At 56.9% G+C, this 18517-nt stretch overlaps 2 protein-coding genes and 2 long non-coding RNA genes across 4 annotated transcripts; 3 read left to right on the top strand and 1 right to left on the bottom strand.

Moving 5' to 3' along the window:
* The first annotated feature begins 60 nt into the window (after nt 1–60).
* LOC138835304 (large ribosomal subunit protein mL51-like) lies at nt 61–1550 on the top strand. The gene is made up of 3 exons (XM_070033869.1): nt 61–260; nt 702–812; nt 1236–1550. Exons 1-3 carry the CDS (start codon nt 182–184, stop codon nt 1430–1432), a joined length of 387 nt encoding a protein of 128 aa, XP_069889970.1. The 5' UTR covers nt 61–181; the 3' UTR covers nt 1433–1550.
* A 2840-nt stretch (nt 1551–4390) lies between these two features.
* Nucleotides 4391–9922, top strand: LOC138835246 (vesicle-associated membrane protein 1-like). Its single transcript, XM_070033820.1, has 5 exons — nt 4391–4475; nt 6803–6932; nt 7597–7755; nt 8438–8489; nt 8926–9922. Coding segments are annotated over exons 1-5 (360 nt in total). The 5' UTR covers nt 4391–4473; the 3' UTR covers nt 8943–9922.
* A 3212-nt stretch (nt 9923–13134) lies between these two features.
* Nucleotides 13135–13953, top strand: LOC138835300 (uncharacterized). Its single transcript, XR_011374543.1, has 3 exons — nt 13135–13330; nt 13692–13802; nt 13935–13953. It is a non-coding gene; the product is annotated as an uncharacterized lncRNA (long non-coding RNA).
* A 1734-nt stretch (nt 13954–15687) lies between these two features.
* LOC138835301 (uncharacterized) lies at nt 15688–18270 on the bottom strand. The gene is made up of 3 exons (XR_011374544.1): nt 18173–18270; nt 16685–16895; nt 15688–16542 (listed from the first exon to the last, which is right to left on the bottom strand). It is a non-coding gene; the product is annotated as an uncharacterized lncRNA (long non-coding RNA).
* Nucleotides 18271–18517: the final 247 nt, after the last annotated feature.

Here is an 18517-nt window from a genome sequence, read left to right as displayed (position 1 = left end):
AGCCGCTCGGACGGGCGGGCTGACGGCCGGAAGCTGGAGGGCGGGGCTTGCCCGTAGCGGAAGCGCAGTGCTCGCCGGGAAGGGCTGGAGATGGCGGCCCCCGGCCCCTCGCCGTGAGCCTCGGCCCGCGCCCGACCCGCTCTCTCCGCCCTGGTCTGCGCGTGCGCGTGGAGGCCCGGCCATGGCGGCGGCCCTGTGCGCGGGGGCGCGCGCGGCGCTGCGGGGCTGGCTGCCCGCGGCCGGCAGGAGCTTCTCCGTGGGTGAGCTGGCGCTACCGCGGGTCCACGCCGGGATCGGGGGCTGGGACGGCTCCGCCTGCCGACCGCGGCCGGGGCAGCCCCGACCGGGGGGCGTGTCCACCCAACACCCCCCCCACGGCCGGGACAGCCCCGACCGAGGGACGCGTCCACCCAACACCCCCCCCCACGGCCGGGACAGCTCTGATTGACTGACCTGTCCATCCCCCTTCCCTCCCCTCCCCGTGGACAGCTCTGATTGCCCATGGACAGCTGCTTGATTGACGCGTCCATTCCCCTCCCTGCCCGTGGACAGCTGAGTGATTGATGTGTCCATCCAACCCCCCACCCACCCATGCACAGCTCTGATTGGTTGACGTGCCCCCCCCCCGTGGACAGCTCTGATTGATTGACGTGCCCCCCCCCGTGGACAGCTCTGATTGGGTCCCTCCCGCCCCGTCGCAGGTGTCCCCAGGAACTACTTCATAAGGCGCACCCTCCCGCCTCCCCGAGAGGTCGACCGCTGGGACGAGAAGCGGGCTCTGTTCGGCGTCTACGACAACATTGGGATCCTGGGTGAGCCCCCCCCCCCCCACCCGCGGCTACTCATGGGAGGCGCGGATCTGCCGGCCACGCTGGACTTTACTGTTAACAAACAAATTGGGCTGGGAAGCTGGCTCAGTGGTAGAGTGCTCGCCTCACATGTATGGGGCCGTGGGTTCGATTCCTCAGCCCCACAGGGATGTAAGAGTCCCATGGCCTTTTTCCCTCGCTCAGGCTGGCCTTGAACCGCAATCCTCAGATCTGAGCCTCCTGAGAACATGACTTCTGCACAAGCTCTGCTCAGGAAGCTGCAACTGATGGGTTCTCTTGTCTCCAGAGTTGTCAGGGTCTCCATATGTCAGGGCTGGGATTGCAGGAGTGCAGCACCACTCCTGGCTCACCACACACGCTCGGTCCTGCAGTCCTGACATGACTACCCTCTCTTCCATCTCCCAGGAAACTTTGAGAAGCATCCCAAGGAACTGATCCGCGGCCCCGTGTGGCTGCGGGGCTGGAAGGGGAACGAACTGCAGCGCTGCATCAGGAAGAAGAAAATGGTGGGGAACAGAATGTTCCTGGAGGACTGGCACAACCTTAACAAGCGCATCCGATACCTTTACAAACACTTCAACCGCCGCGGCAAGCACCGCTAGGGACGTGCTGGGGACGCGGGGACGCCGGGGTGGCCCGGGCCGGGCCCAGGACGCAGCCCGGGGGGAGGGTGCGCAGCACGCTTTCCGTAATAAAGAAGGGCTGCCTTGGAACCTCTCAGTACCGCAGCGCACTCCTGCGGCTCCGGAGTTCATTTCTTTCTTTTCTGTGCTATCCTGGGGCTTGAACTCAGGGCCTGGGCACTGTCTTTGGGCTTTTGAGCTCAAGGCTGGCACTCCACCACCTGAGCCACAGCTCCACTTGTGACTTTTTTGGGAGGTGATTCATTGGAGATAAAGCCTTGTGCCCCTTTCTGCCCACACTGGCTTCAAACCACCCCCCTCCCTTCTCAGCCCCTGAGTAGCTGGGATTACAGGACACCAGCGCCCGGCTCTTTTTAGATTCTTTATTAATCAGGTAATGGAGTATTTGGCCTGATTTTTGAATTTCCCTTCTTTTTATCCTCTGTCTCTCTTGATTCTTATTCTTGGCACTTTCTGGTTGGTTTGCAGTCTGGAACTCCAATTTATTTCTCTTGGCACAGTTTCTGTGGAAAATTCCCAAGGCCTGGATGGAAGGTGTGCTCGTCCAAGGTTGGCCTCGCTTCTCCTGGGCGCTTGGCCGCGCCACGAGGCCCATGAATCATTTCAAATTCTTGTCAATTAGTATTTAGGAAGTAGAGATATCTTACAAGCTTTCAAAAGAGACTAAAACAAGGAATTCAGAGAGGAGAAAACAAAACAAAACAGGACTCTGTGTTGTATGTTCTCTGCAAATACTTTATTTCCTGTGTCACCAGTACTGGAGTTTAAAGTTAGTCTGGGCACTGTCCCTTACCTTTTTTCTGCTCAAGGATGGTGCTCTACCACTTGAGCCACAGCTCCGTTTCGGGCTTTTTGATGGTTAATTGGGAAATAAAGTCTCACAGACTTTCCTGCCTGGGCTGGCTTGAACTGTGATTCTCAAACCTCAGTCTTCTGAAGCTAGGATTGCAGGCATGAAGGAGCCACCAACAGTCCCCTAAGGGCAGTGTGGGTGCTACATAAGGGTATATAGTCCTTTGGGCTTTGAGGTTTATGTAGGAGTCTTTTGTTGCCTTTCCCGCATTCATTCAGCCCTGTATTACAGGGGCACCCTGGGAGGCCACAGGTTCAAATCCAACCTTTTCTGTCACCTCATTGAGTACCAGATTTCACTTTCCTGTGTGTGAACATAGGCTAGAACTCAGGGCCTTGTACCTTCATATGCTTTTCTTGCTGATGACTGGTGCTCTACTACCTCAGCCATATCTCCACTCTTTCCTTTTCCTGGCTTATTTGAGATAAGTCTCAAACTGAGCTGGGAATGTAGCTTGGTGGTAGAGTGCTTGCCTAGCCAGAAGTGGCACTGTGGCTCAAGTGGTACAGCACTAGCCTTGAGAAAAAGAAGCTCAGGGACAGTGCCCAGACCCTGAGTTCAAGCCCCAGGACTGGGGGGGGGGGGGGGCGGGGGGAGGAGGAGGGTGGGAAGGAGGGAATGCTCAGCCTATTCTGCCTTTGCTGGCTTCAAACCTTGATCCCCCAGGTCTCTGACTCCTGAGTAGCTACAATTATAGGCGTGAGCCACCAGCCCTGACTCATATTCAAAGTCACTGCCTGAGGATTTAAGCAGGATGGTGATTGCTCTAGATGGACAGAAGGAAGTACAAGACTTGAAGCAGAATCTTCTTCATTAGTTCTAAGAGGCACATTTGTTTTCTTCTGGCGTTTTAGCATCTACCTCGGATGCTTCATCACAGCTATTAGTCACACAGAGGTCATACTGCATTTGTCATATGTACTTAGGAGCATCCTAAGCTTGCCAAATGAGTAACTGAAGCTTGGAAGATTCCAGAATGTTCCAGAGAGGGACAGTTCTGTCTCAGTAGGAAATTCTGTCATGGAAGCCCTGGGTGGTAAGGTACACAGGACTACCTCAAGTGGAAACTCACAGACATCCAACACCGAAACTACAACGTGAATCATTATGAACCACTCTCAGAGCCGGGTACGGTGCTGCACACCTGCAATCCCAGCGCTGGGGATGGAACGTTTGAGGCCAGCCCGGGCTGCCTTGTGAGATCAAGTCTTAAAACCTAAGCTGGGCGCTGGGGGCTCAACACCTGTCAGCCCAGCTCCTCAGGAGCTTGAGATCTGAGCAGCACAGAGCCCTGGCAGGAAAGTCTGAGACTAATCCGGCGTGGCTCAGCACTAGCCCTGAGCGCAAAAGCTCCAGGATAGTGTCCAGGCCCCGAGTTCAAGAACTAGGACTTGGGGGCTGGGCCAGGGGCTCAGTGGTAGAGCGCCCGCCTCGCATGCATGAGGCCCTGGGTTCGATTCCCCAGCACCACGGAAGCAGCAAAAGCCGGAAGTGGCGCCGTGGCTCAGGCGGTAGAGCGCCAGCCTGCAGCAAGAAAAGCCCGGAGACGGAGTCAGGAAGCGCAGGGTGGACTGGCTGGCCGGCTCTGCGGCGGGCTGGGCCTCGGATGGCTCCAGTCCACTGAGAGCCCAACTTGCAGACAGGTTTCGGGGTGAAGGAACGGATGAGATCCGAACCCCGCGCCCGCTCCGAGGGCTCCGCAGCGCCGCCGCCCAGAGCGCGCGCGCCCCCTGCGGAGCCACGCCCCTGCGGAGCCACGCCCCTGCGGAGCCACGCCCCTGCGGAGCCACGCCCCTGCGGAGCCACGCCCCTGCGGAGCCACGCCCCTGCGGAGCCACGCCCCCTCCCGCAGGACTCCCAGGTCCGGCTGTTATTGGTCCAGTCAGCTGGAGCGGGATGATTGACAGGAGCGGCCAGCTCAGCGATTGGCCGAGAGCCGGCATTCCCTTCCCTCTCTGCCGCACGCCCAGCCTCCCTGCGTGTCGATTGGACCACGCGGCTGTCAATATCCTCGAGGAGGCGGGGCCCGCACCCATAAAGGCGGGGCCGCGCTGGGCCACTGCAACAAGTTCCACCGCTGCCAACGGCGTCTTCCCGCCGCCGCCCCGGGGAGAGGACACGGACCCCCAGATCCCCCGCCAGAGAAATGTGAGTGGACGGACATCGGGGTGCTCGGCACCTCCCTGCCGGCTCCGGTCCCCCGGCGCGGGGCTCTGCGGGGCCGGGCGGGGCAGCACCCCATCCCCACAGCCGGCACCCCACGGGCCCCGCGGTCCTTGCACCCCCCCGCCCGCTCTGCACTGCAGGTCTTGACGGAACCCTCCCGTACCCCGCAAAGGGGGCAGGTGGGGGGGCCAGGAGACCACCAGGGGGGCCTGGAGACCACCAGGGGGGGCCTGGAGACCACCGGGGGGGCCTAGAGACCACCAGGGGGGCCTGGAGACCACCAGGGGGGCCAGGAGACCACCGGGGGGGCCAGGAGATCACGGGGGGGGCCTGGAGACTACCAGGGGGGGCCTGGAGACCACCAGGGGGCCCCCCACACTCGGGGACCCCGGCCTGCCCCTTCCCCCGCCTCACGGGATTAATTCATGGACCCACTTTTAGTGTGACACCCCCCCCCCCTTCATGACAGCAAAGCTCCAGAACCTTCCCCTGCCGGGTCCCTGGTGCCAGGTGAGCCGCCTAGGCCAGCAGGGAAGAGATGGAAGGACCCCAGAACATTCTCTCCTCCCTCTAACACATACACTTCAGTCCCCGATCATCACCAGCGACACGCGCGACCGCAGATCCCGAGGACAACACGCACCCGTGGACGCGTGGACGCTCTGTGCCAGTCCTGGGGCTTGAACTCGGGACCTCGGCGCTGTCCCTTAGCTTTTTCACTCAATGCTGGTGCTTCTCCCACTTGAGCCACAGCTCCCCCACTTTCTTAGTGCTAACCTGGAGATCAGAGTCTCACGGACTTCTGCCCAGGGCTGGCTTTGAACCTTGATCTTCAGATCTCAGCCTCCTGAGTAGCTGGGATGACAGGCGGGAGCCACCGGTGCCCGGCCAGAATGTCATCTTTAGTCTTGTAGAACTCTGCGGGGTCCCACTGTGCCGGCCCCGGTGGCTTCCAGCTCTGCAGCTTGGTTCTCGTTGAGTTCAAGCCTTCAGCAGGAGGTGCCTTAAGCTAGCTCAGCAGCAGCACCGGCCATTCGTGGGTCCTCTGCTTTGTGTCTTTCTTTGTGTGTTGGAGGAAAATGTAGAAGAGATTTCTTTTTGAAATGGAGATAATATGAAATCAAATCTGCCCGGTAGGATCTCTCAGGGATTAGTCAAGGGATTTCCTTTGAGGTGGCTTTGTGACTAGTGTGTTTTTTTCTAGACCTGTTCTGGGGAGGTTTGGGGTGTATTGTGGGCCCCGGGACCTGAACTCTGGGTCTGGGAGCTGATCCAGAGCTTTTTCACTCAAGGCTGGCATACTACCACTTGAGCCACAGCACCACTTCTGGCTTTTTGGTGGTTCATTGAAGATAAGAGTCTCTCAGGGTCTGGGAAGGTGGCTCAGTGGTAGAGTGCTCGCCTAGCATGCATGAAGCCCTGGGTTTGGTTCCTCAGCACCCCATAAGCAGAAAAAGCCGGAAGTGGTGCTGTGGCTCAAGTAGTAGAGCACTAGCCTTGAGCAAAAGAAGCTCAGGCCCTGAGTTCAAGTCCCAGGACTGGCAAAAAAACAAAAACAAAAACAAAACTCTCTTAGCCTCCTCCTACCTGGGCTGGCTTCAAGCTACAAACCTCAGATCTCAGCCTCCTGAGCAACTGGGAAGACAGGAGTGAGCCACCAGCATCCAACAGAGAAAAGGTTACTTTGAAGACTGCACACTAGAGACCCCTTAGCTTTTGGGGGGCGGGGCACCAAAAGTGAAAGGCCTTTGTGTATAAACAGCTCCAGACCAAGATTTCTCCTTATGACACAGGAGACTCGGCGTCCTGAGAGTCTGCCAGATGGGGGTGAGGGAGGTGCAGACGCGCTCTGATCTCCTGGCATCGAGGGTTCTTTCCTGAGCATTCATTTTCTGGGCTTTTGGAACAGTTAGCGTCGCTAATGCAATTACTTTGGGGCCCAGATCCGGTCGATGTGAAACTCTTACCTCCTCTGCCCCAAATGCACACATAAGCCCACACTGGTGGCTCCCGCCTGTCATCCCAGCTACTCAGGAGGCTGAGATCTGAGGATCGTGGTTCAAAGCCAGCCTGGGCAGGAAAGTCTGTGAGACAGACGTCTCAGTGGCCCCCTGGGACTAATCTACACGTTGTGGCAGAACACTTCCGCTGGTTCCTCTGTGCCCCTCTCTCCCCCTCCCAGAATCCCCCGGGCTCTAGCGTTCCTTCTATTCGCCTATCGCCTAACTGGAATCGCTTGGGTTGTACGGGGTGCAGCTAGATCCGACTCTCGTCTTGATTGCTGTGTGTCCGGCTCAACTCACTCACAGGTCCGCTCCACCAGCTCAGCCGCCCGCTGAAGGGACAGAAGGGGCCGCCCCCGGTGGGGGTCCCCCCGGCCCCCCTCCCAACTTGACCAGCAACAGACGACTGGAGCAAAACCAGGCACAGGTGGAGGAGGTGGGTGCACAGCCATTTCTCAGACTTTTCTTCTTTTTTTTTCTTTCTGCCAGTGCTGGGGCTTGAACTCAGGGCCTAGGTTCTATCTCTGAGCCTCTCTGTGCTCAAGGCTGGCGCTCTACCACTTGAGCCACAGCACCACTTCCAGCTCTTTCTGTGTATGTGGTACTGAGGAATCGAACCCAGGGCTTCACGCATGCGAGGCGAGCACTGTACCACTGAGCTACATTCCCAGCCTCTGGGAGAGATTTCTAACTCAAGGGGACATGTCTGTCTGTCTGTAGGGGAGCAAAGCATCTCTTAAAGTGACAGATGAGACTCTGGTCCACCAGCCATTACTTTTCTCTGTCTCTCAGAAAAATCTCAACAGCTTGTTTTTATTTCTTTGTGCCAGTCCTGGGATTTGAACCCAAGGCTTGTGCACCATCCCTGAGGGTTTTCTTGCTCGAGACTGGCAGCACTCTACTTGAACCACAGATCCACTGCTGGCTTTTTTTGGGGGAAGGTAGGGGGTGTCATCGGAGATAAAGAGTCTCACAGACTTTCCTGCCTGCCCGGCCTGGCCTCCAACCTTGATCCTCAGATCTCAGCCTCTCGAATAGCTGGGATTGCAGGCGTGCGTGACAGCGCCCAGCCTGCAGCTCCGTGTCCGCGTTCCTCTCAGGTGGTGGATATCATGCGTTTGAACGTGGACAAGGTCTTGGATCGGGACCAGAGGATTTCTGAGCTGGATGACCGAGCCGACGCCTTGCATGCCAGAGCAAAGCAGTTTGGGACCAACGCTGCCAAGCTCAAAAGGAAATACTGCTGGGAAAACTTCAAAGTGAGTTTCCCTGCGGGCCTGGCTCTCCCACAGAGGCAAGAAGGCCACTGGCCTCTAATGCAGCCCGTGGGGTTCTGTCCTGCGGGCGCAGTACCCACGGCGGCCAACAGGGGGTGCTAGAGCATTAGAACCCCTGGCAAAGTGCGGCTCACTCTAGTTCAGATGGTGAGCCCCCCCAGTCCTCCCCGCCCCTCCCCAGACACCCCACAGCCACACAGCGGCCCCTGTATTTATATACATGGCTGCAGTGTTTGGGGGTGTACCCAAACTAACTGATAACAGATCCAGACTATTTTTTTTTTCCATTTTGGTTATGTGTGTGTGTATCTGTGTTGGTCCTAGAACTTGAACTCGGGGCCTGGGCGCTGTCCCTGAGCTTTTCCCCTCAAGGCTGGTGCTCTACCCCTTGAGCCTCAGCGCCACTTCCGGCTCTGTGGTGCTTGCTTAGAGCTAAGAGTCGCAGGATCTTCCTGCCCGGGCTGGCTGTGAACATCCGTCCTCAGATCTCAGCCTCCCGAGTGGCTGGGACGGCAGGCGGGAGCCCCGCGCTAGGCCCAGACGAAGCCAGCTGGGGGTGTGGGGCTGGAATTAGGGCCTTTGGGGAGCAGAGGCCGCAGGTGTCCGGGGTCCCGGGCGGTGGGTGGAGGGAAGATGGCCGAGGCCCCACGCTTTGTGTCCGCAGATGATGATCATGTTGGGGGCCATCTGCGCCATCATCGTGGTAGTTATAGTAAGTAAGTATCGCTGCGGCGGCTGCGGGGGGCACAGGGGAGACGCCCAGCCCTGCCTGCTGCTTGTCCACCTGCGGTCTGGGGAGCGGGGGTGCTGTCACCCAGGTATGGACACCCCTGGCTGGGGGGGAGGAACCGGGGAGCCCAGGAACCCCGCTGATGGCTGTTGGGTAAGTGGTCTCCCCCGTGAGGCATTGTGGGTAGAGGCTGGCACCTGCTGATGTACGGAATGGAGATGGGGGGGAGAGGGCAAGGGGGGGGGTCCGCTGTTTGTCCCTGGCTGAGGTCATGGGGTCAGAGGGAGATCTGGGGGTTCCTCTCACCGAGGCCTGGGTGCCTGTCAACTTGATGTAATTCACCCTCTTGTTTTCTTCTGTCTGTCTCTGCCTCTGTCTCTCTGTCTCTCCTCCATCCGGGACTTCCTGATTCCTGTGTCCAGTCTACTTTTGCACTTGAGAATGTGCCCCGCCCCCTCCCGTTCTCTATCTCTACGCAAGTTCAAATCCTGCCCGCACCCCCTCCCTGCCCCTGCAACTCTTTGGTTGCATTCATTGGTATCACACACACACACACACACACACACACACACACACACACACACACACACACACACACACACACACACCCTAACCACAGGCTCGGGGTCACCAGCTGACGGCCCCTCCCCACCCTGTTCTGCTCTGCACCTGCCCGTGTCCCCCCAAAACTGAAAAGAGTGACCAGCCAGGGCAGGGGAGGGGTTGAGGCTGGGACAGGGGTGTCCCCCCAAAAGGCCACTGCAGCCAGCGGGGACAGCACACGCAAGGTTTCTCTTCTGCGCAAGTGAGCGTGGACCCGGCACCCCTTTCTTTCAGAAAGTCAAGTTGCTCTTCCTGGTCTGTCACCCCACCATTCTCCAGCTTGGGTCTGGGGGGGTGTTCTTACAACTTTTTACTTTGGGCTCTTTTTTGCTTGGGGGTTATTTCCTGAGCTTCTGTCGCCTGGGGTCCTGGGCCCTGTGTTTTGGGGGGGGGTGGGGCCATCTCCTTTTCTTTCCTCCCGCCTGGAGTCCTCCTCTCCGTCTCTGCGCCCCCCCCACCACTCACGCGCATGCGCAGAAGGGCAAGCCCATCCCGCGCGGGCCCCCAAACTCTCCACCCCTTCTTCCGTTGGCCACGAGCGGGCTGTGGGCTTTCCTCTGCGTGTCTGTCACCCGACCCTCGTGTCACACTGAGACAATGGCAGCATCTCCCTCTCCACCAAGGCATGTGGCTTCCTTACCAATCCATGTATTCCGCACAAAGGCAAAAAACAAACAAAAATACAAACTCCTCCCACCCATCCGGCTGGCTTCTTGTTTGGGGGGGGTTTGAGGCTGGGGGGTGTCATCAATGCCAGCGGCTGGAGGGGCTGAGGGACGGCATGTCTCCCCCACACCCCCCAGATCAGAGACTTGTGGGAGGAAGTGACACGGGCTGTGGGCGTGTCTGTGTTCGCGGCTGAGGCTCCAACTGGTGTTGGACAGGGAGGGAGCCTCATACCACAAATATCTGCCCCCCCTGCTGCCCCCTCTAGTCCCAGCCTGCAGGTGCGGTCCAGGGGGTGGGCCAGCCCACCGAGGCCTCCGGCACAAGCCCACCCCCCCCTTTGCCCCCCCTTTTTTTTCTCTTGGTGCTGGTCCTGGGGTCTAAGCGCTATCCCTGATTTTTGTTTGCTCTTTCACTCGAGGCGAGCACTTTATCATCTGAACCTCAGCACCACTTGTGATTTTCTGACAGCTCATTGGGGATAAAGTCTCCTCCGAGACTTTCCTGCCTGGGCTGGCTTTGAACCACGATTGTCAGATGTCAGCTTCATGCAGAGTTAGGGTTATGGACATAAGCCACCAGTGCCCAGTGAGTTACAGCTTCTGAGTGCAGCTTTTGTACTGATTAATTAGAAACTTGGGCTTTTTTGCCTAGGCTGTCTTCAAGTCACAGGGCTCAAATGGTGAGCCACGAGCACCTAGCTCGTTTATTCATTAAGTATTCTCTGGTACTGCAGAATAAAAGGGCTTTGTGCATGCTAGGTAAGCACTTCACCACTAAGCTACGTGCTCAGCTCAGGGTCCAAGTGGATCATGCTGGCCTTGAACTCACTACCAGCCCAATGGTATTAACTTTGTGATTCTCTTGCCTCCACCTTTCATGTGCGAGGATGACAGCCATTTGCCACTATTCCAGGCAAATTAAGTTTCTCACAATGTATTTTTGGCCAGGCTATCAGAGAGGAAGGTTCTACTAACTTGTCATTTCAAGAAGTATGTGATGAGGTTGGCACCAGTGGCTCATGCCTATAATCCTGGCTACGCCAGAGGCTGAGATGTAAAGATTAAGATGCAAAGCCTGACTTATCTCCATCAAAAAGCTAGAAATGGAGCTGTGGCTTACGAGGTAGAGTGCTAGCCTTGAGCACAAAAGCTCAGGGGCTGGGTGCCGGTGGCTCCCGCCTGTCATCCTAGCTACACTGGAGGCTGAGATCTGAGATCTCAGTTTAAAGCCAGCCAGGGCAGGAAAGTGTGTACAGCTCTTATCTCCAATAAACCGCCAAAAAACCAGAAGTGGCGCTGTGGCCCAAGTGGTAGAGCACCCACCTTGAACTGAAGAGCTGAGGGGCAGTGCCCACACCCAGAGTTAAGCCCCACAACTGACAAAAAAAAACAAAAAAACAATCTCAGGGACAGTATCTGGATCCTGAGTTCAAGTTCCAGGGCTTGCACCAAAGGGAGGGGAGGGGATATGATGAACTGGGTTTGGTGACACACGTCAGCAATCCCAGCTACTCATGAGGTACAGGAAGGCGGCTAGGGAATTCAACCGCAGCTCTGGCAGTTAGCAAGACCTCATCTCACAAGATAAGCTAGAGCAGCCCCAGGAGAACACACCTGTAATCCTAGCATCTCAGGAGGCTGACATCTAAGGTTTGCAGTTTGAAACCAGCTGGGGCAGGAAAAAATCCTCGAGACTCATCTCCAATTAACCACTGGAAGTGGTGCTCTCATTACGCAAAGGAGCCCAGAGACAGCACCCAGACCGAGTAGAAAAGCCTGACCACCAAGCAAAATTACAAAATTGAAAATAAGAATAGTGGAGCTCACTGGACACTATGTCCAAAATGAACGATCTGACTTGTGGGCGGAGTCAGGAGGGAGCCTGGGAGGGGCGGAGGGAAGGGATGACATTGTATGAAAGGAAATGTCCTCATTGGCTGACCTGTGTAACTGTAATCCCTCTGTACATCATCTGTATAATAACCACTTGTTTAAATCAACTCAAAGGAAAGAAACCAACTCAGGAGCAGGGAAAAGAGCTCCCCAGATGCCCACACCTTGACCTTGACCTTTCCAATAAACTTATTTTCTTCCTAAGAAAATTAAAATTCTGCGGGGTGTAATGCAAATGCCCAGAGCACTTGTCTAGCAAGTCCAAGGATGACAGAAACAAACAAACCACAACAGAAACACCAAAGAGGCCCGTGGCGGCAGTGTCTTATTTATTACAGATACTGCGAACGTTCATCTTCTGGTCACGTTTCTCCACCGTGGTTTATTTTCTTCACGCTGTGAGTGCAACACACACCCCAACCCCACATCACCAACGACACGCCTCATGAATGACAGTGCCCCTGTACGCTACCCCCTTCCCATCCCGGGCGCTGTGGCTCCCGCCTGTAATCCCAGCCGCTCGGGAGGCCGAGAGCCCAGGATCCCAGGAAGGAAGACGGGTGGGACGCTTCTCCTCAGCCCGCGAAAGCTGAACGGGAGAGGTGGGGCCCAGGTAACAGAGCGGCCAGCAAGAGTGCGAGGCCCCGAGGTCAAGTCCCAGCCCACAACCCCCACCAAGGGCAGGTCAAAGGCCACCTTCCCCTGAACCCCGAACCCTGCACGTGGACAGGTGCCGTCCACACCTTCCGACTGGTCCCCCCCACATCGACACCTCCCTTGCCGGCTGCAGACGGAGCCGCCTACCTCGCTCGGCCCCGAACTCCGTTCCTCCGATGGAGAAGACGGGCTTCTCAGCTCGGGCACGCGGCGGCTTTCTCCTCCGGGCTGGCGGCGGACCTAGATCCAGGAAAACACGACCGCGCCCACGCGCACCAATCAGAGAAGCAGCCTTCCAAATTGGCGGAGAGCCTGGCCAATCCTGAGCAAGCGAGGACAAAAGGCCCGCCCCCTGAGCCGACCGCGGCGCGGATAAAAATCCACCCACGGAGCGGTCAAAACCCCCAAGGGCTGCACAGCGACCAATCCCGACGCTTGCTGGCAGAGCCGGCCAATCGCAGCGCGGAATCAAGGGATAGGGCGGGGCGTAGCGCCAGGCTCCACCCCGCGGCCGCCGCCGGCCCGGCCACCCGTGCGCTCCGCGGCCGCGTCTGGCAGGAGCGTCGCCTTCTGCCATCTCCGCTCCGTCACACCGCAGGTCCCCCACGTCTCCGTGATGAACAGCCCGAGCGCCACACCCCCTGGCGCCTCGGTTCAGTTGGGGTGCTCAGGGACGGGGTGATGGCACCCAGACACGCCCCGCAGCGTCTCCGGAGCTCTCCCAAACTTCCGGTGTGCAGACCGGAAGCCGCTCGGACGGGCGGGCTGACGGCCGGAAGCTGGAGGGCGGGGCTTGCCCGTAGCGGAAGCGCAGTGCTCGCCGGGAAGGGCTGGAGATGGCGGCCCCCGGCCCCTCGCCGTGAGCCTCAGCCCGCGGCCGACCCGCTCTCTCCGTCCTGGTCTGCGCGTGCGCGTGGAGGCCCGGCCATGGCGGCGGCCCTGTGCGCGGGGGCGCGCGCGGCGCTGCGGGGCTGGCTGCCCGCGGCCGGCAGGAGCTTCTCCGTGGGTGAGCTGGCGCTACCGCGGGTCCACGCCGGGATCGGGGGCTGGGACGGCTCCGCCTGCCGACCGCGGCCGGGGCAGCCCCGACCGGGGGGCGTGTCCACCCAACACCCCCCCCCACCGGCCGGGACAGCCCCGACCGAGGGACGTGTCCACCAACACCCCCCCCCCCACGGCCGGGACAGCTCTGATTGACTGACCTGTCCATCCCCCTTCCCTCCCCTCCCCGTGGACAGCTCTGATTGCCCATGGACAGCTGCTTGATTGACGCGTCCATTCCCTCCCTGCCCGTGGACAGCTCTGATTGATTGACGTGCCCCCCCCCCGTGGACAGCTCTGATTGGGTCCCTCCCGCCCCGTCGCAGGTGTCCCCAGGAACTACTTCATAAGGCGCACCCTCCCGCCTCCCCGAGAGGTCGACCGCTGGGACGAGAAGCGGGCTCTGTTCGGCGTCTACGACAACATTGGGATCCTGGGTGAGGCCCCCCCCCACCCGTGAGGCGCGCAGCCCAGGCCCCGCCCTGCTGCCCACACGGGACTTTATTGCTTTTATTTTTTAATGCTTGTAAAAGAAACCAAGGCTCACCCCTGTAATCCCACCCACTTAGGAGGCTGAGACCTGAGGATCCAGGGTCGAAACCAGATGAAGGCAAGAAGGTCTGGGAGATTCTTCTTTTCCATTAATTAGCAAAAAAAATTAGAGGCAGGGGCATGGCTTAAGTAGTAGAGCGCCAGCCTTGAATGGAAAAGCTAAGGATCAGCACCCAGGCCCCGGTATGGGTGCACACACACATAAAATGGTCTTCATTTGACTGTCCCGGTGTGTGAGTACAAGACCTCAGGGTACAGTTCACCCCTTCTGTTCTCCCTAATCTCCCCTACCCTTCACCCTTGAGATACCTGGTTCCACACTGAATAAGATGCCTGTATTTTCCCTGCCCTTCTGGTCACAACGGGTTATGACCAAGGACAAGGGAGTTAACAGAGATCTCAACCACACAAGTGAGGTTCGGGGTACCAGGGGCTAAAAAGCCTTCCTCCAGCTTCAAGTCCCAAGGTTCCATTAACCAAAGTTTTTATTGCATTTTGTAGAGGGAAGTGTGTGCAGAAAGGAACGTATTACACACACACACACACACACACACACACACACACACACACACACACACACGGTGCAAATGGTAGATGACTTCCTCATCTGGAAGTGTGTGCAGAAAGGAACGTATTACACACACACACACACACACACACACACACACACACACACACACACACACACACACACACACACACACACACACACACACACACACACACACACACACACACACACACACACACACACACGGTGCAAATGGTAGATGACTTCCTCATCTTTACAATTCACTGAAACCTTAGTCTACCCCCGGGCTCCAAGACAGTTTAGGATCCAATTAGCTCACACCCTGGTCTGAAATCTGAGTTTCTATCAAGCCTGGACTCATTGACCTTTCCAGAAAACGCCTCATCCTAAGAGTATGTGGGGAGAAGGCATTCCAAACTCCCAATCTGTGCGGGTCTCCAGCTCAGCTTTTCAGGCTCTCCTACTCTCTCCATTTTTCTGTTCTGAAATGGTGATCTTTGTCTCTAGTGTCAGCAGGGGTTTAGTTAGTGCCCACTAGGAAGAGCAGGGGTCACATGACTGTTTTCTCCATGGTAGTTAGGAAACTGTGAGCTCACTTGCAGAAAAGGAAGCGGAATCAGGAGGTTAATTCAGTTTTCCAAAGCTAGTATATGGCAGTGTTAGAATCTGAAGCCAAATCATTTGGGCCCCAGAATCTATGATACTTTAGTGTAGTTTCCTTCCTTTCTTCCTTCCTTCCCTCCTTCCTCCCTCTCCCTTCCTTCCTTTCTTCCTTCCTTCCTTCCTTCCCTCTTCCTTCTGTGTATAACTTCCTTTCTTTTCCCTTCTCCCCCTTCCTCTCTCCCCTTCCATCTCTTCTTCCTCTCTCCCCCTCCATCTTCTCCTTCCCTCCCTCTGTCTCCTCTTTTATTTATTTTTGGTTGGTCATGGGGCTTGAACTCAGGGCCTTGGCGCTGTCCCTCAGCTCTTCAGCTCAAGGCTAACGCTCCACCACTTGAGTCACGGCACCACCTCTGGCATGGCCTTTGCCGCTCAGGCTGGCCTTGAACCGCAATCCTCAGATCTGAGCCTCCTGAGAACATGACTTCTGCACAAGCTCTGCTCAGGAAGCTGCAACTGTTGGGCTCTCTTGTCTCCAGAGTAGTCAGGGTCTCCATATGTCAGGGCTGAGATTGCAGGAGTGCAGCTCCACTCCTGGCTCACCACACACGCTCGGTCCTGCAGTCCTGACATGACTACCCTCTCTTCCATCCCCCAGGAAACTTTGAGAAGCATCCCAAGGAACTGATCCGCGGCCCCGTGTGGCTGCGGGGCTGGAAGGGGAACGAACTGCAGCGCTGCATCAGGAAGAAGAAAATGGTGGGGAACAGAATGTTCCTGGAGGACTGGCACAACCTTAACAAGCGCATCCGATACCTTTACAAACACTTCAACCGCCGCGGCAAGCACCGCTAGGGACGCGCTGGGGACGCGGGGACGCCGGGGTGGCCGGGGCCGGGACGCAGCCCGGGGGAAGGGTGCGCAGCACGCTTTCCGTAATAAAGAAGGGCTGCCTTGGAACCTCTCAGTACCGCAGCGCACTCCTGCGGCTCCGGAGTTCATTTCTCTTTGGGCTTTTGAGCTCAAGGCTGGCACTCCACCACCTGAGCCACAGCTCCACTTATGGCTTTTTTTGGGGGTGATTCATTGGAGATAAAGCCTTGTGCCCCTTTTCTGCCCACACTGGCTTCAAACCACCCCCCTCCCTTCTCAGCCCCTGAGTAGCTGGGATTACAGGACACCAGCGCCCGGCTCTTTTTAGATTATTAATCAGACAATGGAGCATTTGGCTTGATTTTTTTTTTTTAACTTCCCTTCTTTGTATCCTCTGTCTCTCTCGATTCTTACTCTTGGCACTTTGTTGGTCTGCAGTCTGGGACTTCAATTTATTTCTCTTGCCACAGTTTCTGTGGAAAATTCCCCAGGCCTGGATGGAAGGTGTGCTCGTCCAAGGTTGGTCTTGCTTCTCCTGGGTGCTTGGCCGCGCCACCAAGCCTGGGAACCTCTTCATGTTCTTGCCATTTTGTTTATAGGAAGTAAGAATATCCCACACGCTATCAAAGAGCATGAAACAAAGAATTCCGGTGGGAGAAAACTCAACAAAACTGGGCTCTGTGTTGTATGTTCTCTGCAAATATTTTATTTCTTGTGTCACCAGTACTGGAGTTTAAAGTTAGTCTGGGCACTGTCCCTTACCTTTTTTCTGCTCAAGGATGGTGCTCTACCACTTGAGCCACAGCTCTACTGCTGGCTTTTTGGAGGTTAATTGGGAGATCATTTTCACAGACTTTCCTGCCTGAGGTGACTTGAACTGTGATTCTCAAATTTCAGCCTCCTGAGTAGCTGGGATTACAGGCAGGAGCCACCAGCGTGCAGCACTGCAAATAAAGGAATGAAAAGGAAAGCTCTGGTAGAAAAGAAAAGAAAAGAAAAAGAAAATGAAAAGAAAAGCTCTATGAGATCAGGGTGGGTGCCACAAAAGGGTTTAGTCCTTTGGGCTTTGAGGTTCCTGTAGAAGTTTTTGTTTTTGTTTTTTGCATTTCCCACATTCAGTCATGCCCTGTTATTGCAGTGGCACCCTGAGGGGCCACCAGGTTCAAATTCAACCTTTGCAGCTACCTTGTTTAGTACCCAATTTTGGGCTACAGCTCAGGGCCTTGTACCTTCCCGTGACTCTTGCTGATGCCTGGTGCTCTCCTACTTCAGCCATACCTCCAGTCTTTCATTTTGCTGGTGAATTTGAGATAAGAGTCTCAGCCTTTTCCGGCTTCAAATCTCAATCCTCTAGATCTCAGCCTCCTGAGTAGCTCGGATGATAGGTCTAACCCAGTGACTTAATCTTTTTTTTTTTATTTAATCTCTTATTATAGGATGGCTGGTGGGGTAACTTGGACATTCATACTGCCAGAAATACTTCATCCCTGTCTTTGTCTGTGAGAGCTTATCAGTTTCCAAATTTTTACAGATGGTCATTTTGGTGTGATTTCAGAAAGATGGGATAAACACTTTGTCTGTGAGCACACCCATTGTGCCAGGGTTGGGACTTGAACTCAGGGCCTGGGCACGGTCCCTTAGCTCTTTTGTTGAAAGCTAGTGTTCTGCGACTTTAAGCCACAGCTCCACTTCCTGAGACCCGGGCAGTGGTGCACACCTGTAATCCCAGCCCTGCGGAGGCCAGGCTGGGACACACAGTGAGATCAAGTCTTAGAAAGCCAAAAGGCCAGCCAGGCGCTGGGGCTCACACCTGTCACCCCAGCTACTCCGGAGGCTGAGATCTGAGGATCTGTGATTCCAACCCCGGGCAGGAAACTGCGGTTCTGATCTCCAATTAACCACCCCGAAAAAGCCGTGAGCACAGAAGCTCAGGGACAGCGCCCAGGCCCTGAGTTCAAGGCCCATGACCTCCCCCACTTCCCCCCAAGACAACAACAAACAGTGGGGTGCCGGTGGCCCCCGCCTGTCATCCCGGCCAGGAGCTGAGATCTGAGGATCGCAGTTCAAAGCCGGCCTGGGCAGGAAGGCCCCGAGACTCTGATCGCCAATGAACCACCCGAAAGCCGGGAGTGGCGCCGCGGCTGAGGCGGCAAAGCGCCAGCCTTGAGCACCGAGGGCCGCAGACGGCGCCCAGGCCCCGAGTTCAAACCCCAGGCCCTGCAGAGATACACAAGCAAAAGCAGACTGGACCTGGGTCATTGGGCAGGGCTGGGGACCTCGGACGGCGTCCAGGCTTCGGGAGGCTTCGGTCACGCGAGATCCGAGCCCCGCACCCGGCCCCATCCGGCACCTCCGCTCCGTGGGCTCCGCAGCGCCGGCGCTGAGACCCGGACCAGGGCTGCGCGCCCAGCGAGTACGCCGCGGCTGAGCCACGCCCCCTCCCCCGAGGGACTCCCAGGTCCGGGTGTTATTGGTCCAGTCAGCCGGAGCGGGGATGATTGACAGGAGCGGCCAGCTCAGCGATTGGCTGAGAGCCGGTATTCCCACAGCTAACGTAAACTGCATTTGTATTGGCCAGGGAAGGATTCCCCGCAG

This window comes from Dipodomys merriami, unplaced genomic scaffold (genome assembly GCF_024711535.1).
Source record: "Dipodomys merriami isolate MVZ:Mamm:240054 unplaced genomic scaffold, mDipMer1.0.p SCAF_233, whole genome shotgun sequence".
In the NCBI taxonomy this organism is placed as follows: Eukaryota; Metazoa; Chordata; class Mammalia; order Rodentia; family Heteromyidae; genus Dipodomys; species Dipodomys merriami.
This window is presented reverse-complemented; position numbering and strand designations above follow the sequence as displayed.